The sequence below is a fragment of the Erythrolamprus reginae genome, chromosome Z (assembly GCF_031021105.1).
Source record: "Erythrolamprus reginae isolate rEryReg1 chromosome Z, rEryReg1.hap1, whole genome shotgun sequence".
NCBI lineage: Eukaryota > Metazoa > Chordata > Lepidosauria > Squamata > Dipsadidae > Erythrolamprus > Erythrolamprus reginae.
In genome coordinates this window covers 74,379,455-74,391,657 of record NC_091963.1, presented here as the reverse complement: position 1 = coordinate 74,391,657, position 12,203 = coordinate 74,379,455, and the positions used below count along the sequence as shown (strand labels likewise).

General features: G+C 43.8%; 1 protein-coding gene across 3 annotated transcripts in view; it reads right to left on the bottom strand.

The window, feature by feature from the left end:
• Positions 1-12,203, bottom strand: part of LRRFIP2 (LRR binding FLII interacting protein 2) — a 366,589-nt gene that overhangs the window by 81,626 nt on the left and 272,760 nt on the right. For all 3 annotated transcript variants that reach the window (XM_070726340.1, XM_070726338.1, XM_070726339.1), the window contains exons 7-8: positions 9,266-9,436; positions 895-987 (exon numbers count right to left, since the gene is read on the bottom strand). In XM_070726340.1, the coding sequence (XP_070582441.1) occupies positions 895-987; positions 9,266-9,436 (264 nt within the window). The remainder of the gene's footprint in view (positions 1-894; positions 988-9,265; positions 9,437-12,203) is intronic.

Sequence of the window (12,203 nt, the reverse complement as noted above, 5' to 3'; positions counted from 1 at the left end):
GGGGGGGAAATCTGCCTCTGCCTCCCAGCGTCCATCCAGTATTTATCTGGCTAGTGTTGTTGCAGCAAACAGTCTGCCTCCTCCATGTCTGATGCCTCCACTGGGGAATGCTTGAGCCTTCACCTCTGAGCAGTTGATCGGCAGTTGGATTGGCATCCTGAAATACTGCCAATCAGCTGTTCCAGGTGATGGGGATCATCACTGTTGTTCACCACTACTGCCTGTTGCCTGTATTTGCTCTATAAGAAGCACAAACATTTCCACCCACTTTTGGGAGGGAAAAAAGTGGATCTTATGGAGTGAAAAATACAGTAGTTAATAGCTAGGGTAGCCACATTATTGTCCAAAAACATTATAAACTGTCTTAATATTTTATTGTAAATTTAATCATGTTTATTCTACATTTTATCATTTGTGCTATTGTTTATTAATTAATTTAATTGTTTAAACATATTGGAATTATTAATGGCATGTAAAAGTTTTTAAAACGTAAGTAAATAAGGATCATGAAACTGAAGTTTTGAAGTTTTGCAGTTTCAGCATTAACAAACCAAGATATCCAATAATTTAGAACTAGTCTGGAAATTAAACCAGCTGGCTCAGAAATAAAGAGTGTTGGGCGTGAAAATAAATGATATATGAATAGAATATCTAAGCACTGCAATCGTTTCTGCACGCAAGCAGAAACAGAAACAATTTGTATCAAGATTTTTTGCTATCTGGAGCCCTTCATATAAAGAAAAAACTTGTGTTTTTTATGTAAAGAAAATTCCTCAAAATATAAGCTTGGAGGAAAAGTACAAACAATATAAAAATGTCAAAATTAAGGAAAATAAATTATAGACCATATTACTATCACAATATTATTAGTTATTTCCAAGCATGAGTATGTACCTCTATTAGTTCATCTCTTTGGCAAAGGCTTTCCTTGAGTTCATTTACTTTATGCTGTAGAACACTGCACATATGTTTCTGTCTTTCCAATTCCTGCATTAAAAAAAGTGGAAATTAGTTGACTTTAAAATTTATTTCAGGAGATTTGGTTCCTCTGAAATAATACTTTGAAGCTTGTTACAATAATGTAAGCTAATTTCAAGATTCTTTATTATGTAGACAGGAATAGTAACTACTCACAGTTAAAGGAACCCAATTAGAAATCTGGCTTAAGCATTTTCACAATTTCTGAATAGTAGACCTCAACCTCATCCTCACTCTAACCCCCTAAATTCAATATTGTAATCAAGACTTAATTCTGAATAGATTCCCTGTGTCTCCAATGCTTAACATTAGGCCAATATTGTTAATTTATCCCTGTATCTCACACAATTTTTCAAATCTGTTTTAGTAAATTGTAATTATCATGGGCAAGGAATAACAGAATAACACAGTTGGAAAGGACCTTGGTTTTCCAGTCCATCCGTCTGATCAGGCAAGTGACTCTATACCCAGAGTGTCAAACTCAAGGTCCGTGGGCTGAATTCGGCCTGTAATTTGGTCAGATCCAGCCACAATATCATCTTGGAAACTGCAAGGGGCTGGTCCACATTGCCTTGGCCCAGCCCACCCCATCCTGACATGCACATACATAGGTGGTGGCAAGCATGGGGAGACTGGATGTGCTAATTGGCCTTGCCTCGCCCAGCCTCTTGCTTCTGCACCTGGCCTGGCCTCTCACCTCTGCGTCCAGACTCTTTGCAAGGTTTCTGGCCTTGCCTCACCCTACAGAAAGACTGGCAGGAGGAGGTAAGCATGGCAGGCTGCCCACTTGGGCAAATGGGGCTGGGAAGGATGCCTGGGGAGCTGGTGGGCAAAGGCTGCTTGCACATGGCTGTTTCTGATACCTGGGAAGGGGCTGGCAGGACATCGGTGCTTGGGTGCAGCTGGAGAAGGTACCCAGGGAGTCAATGCTGGGGTATTTATTTTATTTATTTATTTATTGGATTTGTATGCCGCCCCTCTCCGCAGACTTGGGGGAGGGTCAGCCAAACTGCACAAACTGCAATGGGGAAAGAGATTAAAAATAGGAAGCTGCCATGGACAATAGGCAAGCAGCAGTGGACCAGGGCTTCCCATTCTGAACTCTCAGCCTGGACTATTAAATCAGAATAAAGCACTAGTCACATTGTAGCCTGATTTGTTTTATTAGGAATCATCTGTAACGGTAACAAACTTGTAACAAAGCGAATACAATGTAGCTAGGCAAAAAGCATGGGGCACGCAGCTGTGTCATCCCTTTTAAACTTTTTTCCTGTAGAGGCACGGCTTGACAGCCTCCTGAATTCTCGGCCGTGGCTTAGCCAATAAGCGGCCGGTATGCATATATCTTGTATTTATATAACATATTTACATATTCACTATTTATATATATCTTATTTACATACATCCTTCCCCTCATAATCCTTTACAAACTGTCACTCATTAAGCCATGTGATATAATTGTCCAATCGGGGTGGACATCAGCTTTCCTGTTCGGACCTGCACAGATCAGATAAGTCGACGGTGCTGGTAGAGGAAGTCGGCTTGCTTGCGGCTCCACAGAGCTCCAAAGGCCTCACTTGTGTAGAGCCTCCCTGCATTTAGTTTGTGACACCAACGCTGGCTCCTGGAGTCCATGACTCTCCCTGCTGGATTGTTGGAAAAACTCAGGTAGGTACTCCGAAACATCTGTGAGTTGTTGTGTGTCCTGGGGGTGGCGAAGTCGAGCAGAGTTCTCCCCCGTGGGGATTCAATGCTCATAGTCTTTGCTTAAGGTTGGATTACTGTTTGAATGAAGTCTGGCTGATTCTAATCGCCTTCAGAGGTGGTCTAAATGCCTCTTCCATTCTCTGCCATCCTCTAGGAGCATGTCATAGGATTTTGGTCCCTTTTTGTCAAGTTCTTTCCCTTTCAGCCAAGTCACCCCCTGTCAAAGATTTTCACATAAACCATTTCTCCCACATCAAAAATTATGTTCTGGTATTGGGTTTACTGACTAATGCAAGAGGGGTGAAGCCGGTCTAATTGCGATCTTAGTTTTTGCCCCATTAGGAGTTCTGCGGGACTAATATTTGTAGTTGTGCTTGGTGTTATGTGTTGCATTAACAGGAACTGGTCTATTTTTTTCTGCCAGTCCCCTAAAGTTCAGCAGGCCAGGGCTTCCTTGGCTACTCTTGGTTCAGCCTGCCCAGTACTCGAAGGAGCATATGATTATGATGATTATGATTTATTAGACTTGTATGCCGCCCTTCTCTGGAGACTCGGGGCAGCTCACAACGGTGATAAAACCAGTACATGATGACAAATCTAATAATTAAAATCTAAAAATAACGATAATACATTTATTTATTATTTATTTATTTATTATTTGGATTTGTATGCCGCCCCTCTCCGAAAACTCGGGGCGGCTCACAACAAGTGAAAAGACAATCCAATACATAATCCAATTAATTAAAATATTATAAATTTAAGAAAAACCCCTATACTAACATACACACACACACACAAGGATACCATATATAAATTCAACGTGCCCAGGGGAAGATGTTTAGTTTCCCCATGCCTGACGGCAAAGGTGGGTTTTGAGGAGTTTATGGAAGGCAGGAAGAGTAGGGGCAGTTCTGATCTCCGGGGGGAGTTGGTTCCAGAGAGTCGGTGCCGCCACAGAGAAGGCTCTCCCCCTGGGGCCCGCCAACCGACATTGTTTAGTTGACGGGACCCGGAGGAGGCCCACTCTGTGGGACCTAATCGGTCGCTGGGATTCGTGCGACAGAAGGCGGTCTCGGAGATATTCTGGTCCAGTGCCATGAAGGGCTTTAAAGGTCATAACCAACACTTTGAATTGTGACCGGAAACTGATCGGCAGCCAATGCAGACTGCGGAGTGATGGTGAAACATGGGCATACCTAGGTAGGCCCATGACTGCTCTCGCAGCTGCATTCTGCACGATCTGAAGTTTCCGAACACTTTTCAAAGGTAGCCCCATGTAGAGAGCATTACAGTAGTCGAACCTCGAGGTGATGAGGGCATGAGTGACTGTGAGCAATGAGTCCCGGTCCAGATAGGGCCGCAACTGGTGCACCAGGCGGACCTGGGCAAACGCCCCCCTCGCCACAGCTGAAAGATGGTTCTCTAATGTGAGCTGTGGATCGAGGAGGACACCCAAGTTGCGGACCCTCTCTGAGGGGGTCAGTAATTCCCCCCCCAGGGTAATGGACGGACAGATGGAATTGTCCTTGGGAGGCAAAACCCACAGCCACTCCGTCTTATCCGGGTTGAGCTTGAGTCTAAAAAGTCTAAAAACAAGGAACCACAATATATAAAAACATACATACAATCCTATCATACACAAATAGTACATAGGCAGGGGGAGATGTCTCAGTTCCCCCACACTTGATGACAGAGGTGGGTTTTGAGGAGTTTACGAAAGACAAATATGGAGAGATTAATGCATGTTGAATTCCCAGTTCTGCTAGGAATGTTACCATTTGCCTTGCCATAAATTGTGGTCTGTTATCAGATACAAGCACATCTGGACACCCGTGTGTAGCAAATAGTTTCCGCAATGCTTTTACGGTTGCAAACGTCATGGTCGAACCCATTAATATTATTTCCAACCATTTAGAGTAGGCGTCTACTCTTATTAGGAAAGATTATGAGTTGATGGAAGTCTATGTGGATCCTTGACCAAGGGCCCCTGGGAGTTTCCCATTCAGGGGTTTGATCTTGATTCCTGACATGGGCTGCACGTAGCCACCCACTGTTCAATGTCTGGGTCCAATCTTGGCCACCACAAGTGGCTTCTAGCTAGACTTTTCATTCTCACTATCCCTGGGTGACCCATGTGTAGAGTTTCCATTACCCTCTTCTGTAAGGATGGGGGGAATAACCACACTTTCCTCCCACAAGATGCACCCCCTTAGGATTGATAGCTCTAGTTGTTTACTCTTGTATTGTTTCAAGTCGTCTTGGGGTGTTTCCCCTGTGCACCCCTTAAGTATGTATCCTGATAATGTGTGAAGTATTTTGTCCTTTTGTGTCTCTCATGCTACTTCCTCTGCTGTGACTATTGGCTGATAGTCTAGTTCTATTAACAAAACATCTGCCGCTGCTGCTGGGTTGTTAAGTACTTTAGGTTCCAGGCAGCGTCTCAAGGTGTCAGTATGGCTAATCTCCTTCCCCCATCCCCCCCGGTGTTTCAAAGTATAGTTGTAGCCGGAAAGGAAAATTGCCCACTTGGTCATTCTTGGGGACATAAAGGCAGATGTGGCTTTGTTCTCTGCAAAAAGGCCCAAAAGGGGTTTATGGTCAGTGATTAACTCAAATGGTCATCCATAGAGATAGTTGTGATTTTTTTAAATTCCTGCAACTGCTGCTAATGCCTCTATCAATTTGACTATAATTTCTTTCCGCGACTGATTTTGTCCTTGAAAAGAAAGCTATAGGAGCTTCTGTCCCATCTGGAAAGATATGGCAAGGACTGCACCTACACCGTAGGGGGAGACATCATAGGTAAGCCTTAAGGGCAGAGTGGCATTATACTGGACAATGATGCTATTAGAGAACAAGAGGTTCTTTATTTTGTTAAATGTGAACTGTTCTTTGTTTTCCCAAGTCCAGATGGATCCCTTCTGTAGCAATCTATGCAGGGGTTCCACTGCCGTGGCTTTCTGTTTTAAAACGGAGAGGGGCAGCATACAAATCAAATCAATCAATAAAAAATTTAATAGTTCCAAGAACGTCTGTAGTTCCATCTTGTTTCGGGGTTCTGGGGCATCTTTTATGAATCTGACCTTGTCCTCAGTGGGGTAAATTCCTGTTTTATCTATTTTAAATCCAAGGAATTCAATGCTAGGAATTCCCCACAAGCATTTATCTGCCCTCAATCGAAGCCCTTTCTCCTGAAACCTTTTCAGGACCCCCTAATTCTGTGATTTAGTTGGTTTTGTGTTTCCCCTGATATCAGAACGTCATCAAAATATGGTACGACGCCTGGCAGTCCATTTAGAAGACTTTGGAATATGCAGCGAGCTATACTCACTCTGAATTAGAGTCTGGTACATTTAAAGGCTCTGCGGTGTGTGACTATTCTTTGGGCGAGGGCCATTTTGTCATCTACTAAATGTTGTTGGCAGGCTTAGGCTAAATTAAGTTTCGCAAATATTTTTCCATTCCTCAGTGAGTGTAACAAGTGTTGTACCACTGGGATGGGGTAGGTGTTATGCTGGAGCACTCTATTCAATGTTGATTTGTAGTCAGTGAACACTCTTATTGACCCATTTGGCTTTAGGGGGGTCACGATAGGAGCCTCCCAGGGCACATAATCTATTGGTATTAGGATGCACTGGCCTATGATTTTGTCTAATTGGGTGTCAAGCTTCAGGAGAAGTGGCAGGATGACTCTGCGGGGTTTCAGTCTCAGTGGGGTTATCGCCAGGTCTAGGTTAAAAGATACTGGGGGGCCTTTGTACGTTCCCAACCTGGCAGCGAAAACATCTGGAAATTTCTTGACAAAGTCAGTACTATTGATTTCTTGTAACTTATGGAGCCCCATTATCTCAATTCCCAATGGTTCCATCCATTCCATCTCCAATAGTGTAGGTTTAGCCCCGTCAACCACAACTACTGACAATGTTAATACTTTGTTCTTAAACGTTATTGGTACCCTCACTCTTCCTAACAGCGGAATCCTGTTTCCCTGGAAGTCTTGTATAACTGTTGTAACCAGATCTAATTGTTCTCTGTTTAAGCTTGGCATATACATTTTAAGTTTGTGCCAGGGAATGATGCTGTATCTGGAACCCGTGTCCAGTTCCATTTTACAGGGTTGGCCGTTTAATAGCAAAGATACAGACAGTTTGATTTTCCCCATGGGGGCGGTGTAGTTTACTGCGGGGTAGCAGTTACCTTGGTTCAGCTCTCAGTTGTTCCCGTCTGCTCTCCTGGGATATTCTCTCAAATAGATTTGAGGTGGACGGTTGTCCTTGTTGTGCCAGCTGTTCCCATATGAACGATGACTTCTGGGTTGTAGATGGAAGTCGTCCTGGAGATTGTGCAGCACACTTCGGCGATTTGTCCCTGTTTCTCACAGTGGTGGCAGATCGCATCCCAGAAAGGGCACTTTGCTCACGGGTGGTTGCCCTTGCATCCCTGGCATTTCAGCACAGCCAGTGGGTTCCTCTGATGTCTGGCGTATGAAATCCTGAGCTGCAGGCATCTGTCGTCCTCTTGGTTGGGGTTTTCTTCTGTTTCGGGAGTCTCTGATGTCCAGTCGCCTTCAGACTGTAGCGTGTTGACTGTGGTCGTGTTTTTCTTCATTTCAGCTGCAGCTGCTTTGGATACTTCGATAGTTTGGGCTGCTTTGAGGACATCCTGCAGCAATGTGTCTTTGTCGGTGAGGAGTTTGTTCTTTAATGTTATGTTCCGCATCCCAAAAACTAATGCATCGACTAACCTCGATTCGGGCACTTTGAACTTGCATTTGGAGAGGACTCCTTGCAGGTGTGTGGCAAATTGGTTGATTGATTCTCTTGGCTTGAAGTGGGCCGCTAATTTTGATGTCAGTGTGGCTCATGAAACAGAATTTACTAGATCTGGATCTGTTAATGTTTCCACTAGATCATAGATGTGGGAGCCACAGTGATTTTTCTATTGCTCTCGGCATTCTGCAGACCGGATGCCTCCAAAAATATATTGAATTTTGCCATATATGTTTGCCAGCTTTCCTTCTCTGGATCAAAAAATTCAGGAGTTTTTGTGACCAATGAGGCTTCCATTGTTGTTTTATGCATCAGTTCTCATCTCTCGTTGCCAATTGTTAAATTGGAATAAAGCACTAGTCATGTTGTAGCCTGATTCGTTTTATTAGGAATCGGCTTTAACGATAACAAATTTGTAACAAAACGAATACAATGTAGCTAGGAAAAAGCATGGGGCACGTGGCTGTGCTGTCCCTTTTAAACTTTTTTCCTGTAAAGGTGGGGCTTGACAGCCTTTGAATTTCCTGGCCGCGGCTTAGCCAAGCCGCAACCAGTATGCGAATCCCTTTTATTTACATAATATATTTACAAATTCACTATTTATATATACCTTATTTACATACATAACATGGACTCCAGCCTAAAACCGAATGGCCTGTCTCTCCCACCATACTCCAGCACATTTAAACCTCCCAGCATCGTACAAGCACCAATGCCCCACAAGGCCCCCTGGCATCAGAAACAGTGTAAAGCAGGACAGGAGAGTGGGGCAGCATGATACACCCATGGACAAAGGCGTATGTGCCCCATGGAGACCCTCAAGTTCCCATTGTTTGGCAGCCAGGGTCAGGTGAGGGGCATGGTGCAGCAGGCCAACTGCTCATTTGGTGTCAGACAGGCAGGCTCAGACAGTTGGCCTGTCATGCGTCACCGCCATTTGGCTGCTGCAAAGGACCAGCAGAGCTTTGCAAATTCAGGGGGACTGAAGGGAGAATCTGGACATTTCCAGCAGAGGAAGGAGAGACCAGGATGTGCACCGAAATTTCATCCAGAGGAACATTCAGAGGAGCCTCGCTGTCTTCGGGGGCAGGGGGATCGCACATGAAAATGGCAAGGCTGGCACAGCCTCTACAATTGCAGAGGAAATGTGGAAGACAGACAGGCAAACAGAGATGATGTGTTCTTGGGGGCAACTGAACTGCCTGTTAGGTGTCACACAAGAATGGTAATGGGGCTCTCCCAAGCCTGCTTAGCCCCACCAGGCACCTCACCTGCAACCCAGAAGATGCGCCGGCCTTGCCATTTGCTTGTGTAACCCCGCTCAGACAAAAAGCTCCTCTGATGTTCACCTTGCTCTCCTTTCTCTACTGGAGACCTCTGAATCTCTTCTCCTAGCCTTAACTGAGCAATGTCAAACCAGCCAAGTAAAGTTGGCCACACCAATTCACATGACCACCCAGATACCCTTTTCCAGCCATGCCCACCTGGCCCTTTGAGGGAAATTATAACGCTGATCCAATCTTCAATTAAATTTACTCTGGCACTCCTGCCCTATATCATTTCAGACAAATGGATGTCTAGTCTTTAGTAAGATTAGCTTAGAATAAAGAGAAAGAAAAGGAGGATGGGAAATTGCTGCTAGAACAAATTACTTTTTCCATGTTTGAGCCGTCATAGATCTTAGTAAGGTCTTCATTAAAAGTGCGCAATGTTATTTTCAATTATCAAATTGCCTAGGTACGAACATATATTTTAATATTCTTTCATCTAATATCTACATTCTGCATATAATAAATTATAAATATAAGTACCTTAGTCTTTTCTTCATTTTCCCTATAGTATTCTGCTACTTGCTCTTCTCTTTCTTCAATGACATCTTTTAGAGTATCCACTTGATAGATTAAATTGTTTTTTTCATTATCAAGCTGGGCATTAGAAACCATGGCTTTCTTGTATTTCTCTTCAACTACAGCAAGTGACTCCTAGAAACATTTTATTTCTTTAATTATTAAGCATTATTTAAATAGAAGCACACAGAATGTTCCATACTTAACCATGTTATCTTTCTAAGTTAAGTCTGTTTAAAGTTACAAGTCAATGAAATTTTGTCGTCATCATCATCATCATCATTATTATTAATTAGATTTCTATGCCAACCCTCTCTGTATATTCGCACTGGGACATGCACTGGGACATTTAAGGAATTGATGTTATTATTTTCTTTGCAGATGCAATTTAAGCAAGTTATTTTTAATACTTCTAGAAGACAGTTATGTTAGTTTGAGCTAGCAAAAAGAATTAGTAAGTAATTTTTATATTAATGTAATCATTATATAATCGCAGCATATTTCTTCATAAACTGAAGTCTAAGAAAAACACATATCTGTCTTTAACTTCCTTCAAGCTTCATAGTTATCACTAAGATTATAGTTAAGAAATCACTACTTTAGTCCTATCAAGTTCAATTGGTGGAATTTTGAACAGTAATATAACTTTAAAATTAAGAAGCAAAGTTATATGCATACATACATACATACATACATACATACATACATACATACATACATACATACACATTTGTAGATATACACACAAAATAATAGTACCCTTTGACAACTAAATGTATACCTGAATGGTTTGAGAGTATTAGATTAAAAATACCCGAATGGTTTGAGAGTATTAGATTAAAAATGCCCTCCAAAAAATGTATTGCTTTTTGCATACTGCAAATTAAAAGACATAAATATTTAAATATCTAATAAAATTTGTATATATTGAACAACTTTCATATACAGTGACAAGTTTGATATCATAGGATCTATAGAGTCAGACAGACTTTAAAGAGCATTATAAAGGAAGATGAAAAATTCATGATAAATAGAACTTCAATGACAAGGGGCATGGCTAACATTCCAGTGCTATGGGTGTCTCCCATGCTCAACAGGAACCCCTGAATCCCAGCTGTTTGCGGATCTGGAACCAGACCAGAACTAGGGCAGAGACTGTTCAGTATTTATCCAAGACTCCCAAAACCTAATTCCTCCAAACTGCCAGAAAATTAAATCAAAGACAGATGCATTAGTCTTTTTTCTTTGCTAGGTTGAACTTCAGCGTCACCTACATCTTCCAGTGGAATAACAAACAAGCCGATGCCTTATCCCGGTTCAGGTGGGGCGGCAGGAAGGAGGGAGGGAGCTTCAGCTCCCCCGGACGACGGGCATAACATCGTGAATGTATAGAAAATTGGTTATGTTGGCGAGCCCGTTCTGGTAATTCCGGGGGGGTGAGTTGCCCCTGCCTCTGTAGTCCCCTGTCTGAGACTTTTGCGTGTAATTTTAAGAACATTACTTGTCACTGAATAATCAGGGTTTGATCAGCTGGGCTGCGGGGAAAATGGCGGCCGCCCTGGAAGATTGATTACATCGAGAGACGGAGAAATGAGAGAGGAGCGAGGAGAGACAGAGAGACAGAGAGAATGGGAGGCTTAGAGGCTGCTGGTTGGAGGGGATACTGCCTGAAACGGCCTGAAACAGCGCGGGCCTCCAGACAGACCAGGGATGCTGGTGCGCTGTTTGGTGGAAGCACCCAGCATCGGAGGTTCTGTCAGGCGAAAAGACTGCATGGAGAGGCTGGGCTGGCTGTTGCCATTGAGGAGACCCGTCAGAGGAATGAGGAGGCTGGGGAGGATGTCGAGGCGACGCTGAGGCGGTGCTAAGGGTGTTTGGACGCCGGACAGTGTTGTTTGGCGGACAGAGAACCAGAGATGCCACCCGGAAATCAATGACACCACTGAGCCTATCAAGGAGCGACCAGCGAGAGCCTGGGGTCTTGTGAGAGCTAGGAAGCCAGTGACAAAGACAGTGAGAGGAGAACTGAGAGTGTTGGCTTGTGGCAACGGTCAGCACCAAAGAACAGGAAAAAGGGTAATTAACATCAAGAAGAGACTCTTTCTAACCATGACTAAGACATTCCCCTCGGGACTTTGATCATTCTAATTAATCCAGAACTTAGCAACTAAGATTTCAATACTATATTGCTGCTGATCAATTTCTTACATTCTATTCTATATTTATATTTTTATTTTTAGATTGTTTACGGCGAGAGTCACGGGGCTAGCCATTCTGGAGGAAAAAGAGATCGCTGCTTAATAGCGATCCCTTGTTCCGGTTCCGTGAGCTCAACCTGGAATCCTGGTGACGAGTGTAATCTGGGCCCTTGGCTCAAGCTGCTGCTGCTCAATCCCAGATCGGTAGTATACAAAGCTCTCCTCATCCGGGATTTAATCCTGGATGAGGAGGCCGATCTGGCATGTGTGACTGAAACCTGGCTGGGCCCAGAGGGAGGAGTTCCTCTCTCAGAAATATGCCCAGCTGGGTTTCAGATATGGCATCAGCCTCGGCCCCAGGGAAGGGGGGGAGTGGCTATTGTAGCCATGGAGAACCTTCGCCTGTATAGACTCATTGCCCCTGAGATTGTGGGTTGTAATTCACTCCTTGTGAAGTTGGATTTAGGGGTTCAGGTGGGCTTGTTACTCACGTACCCGCCTCCCAGCTGCGTGTCAACAGTCCTGCCTGTGCTGCTTGAGGAGGTGGCCGGGTTGGCGGTGGAGTTCCCCGGAATCATTGTCCTGGGGGACTTCAATCTGCCGTCATTCGGCGGTTCCTCTGGATTAGCACAGGAGTTCATGGCCACCATGACAGCCATGGACCTGACTCAAGTAGTTCAGGGTCCAACTCATGAGGGTGGACA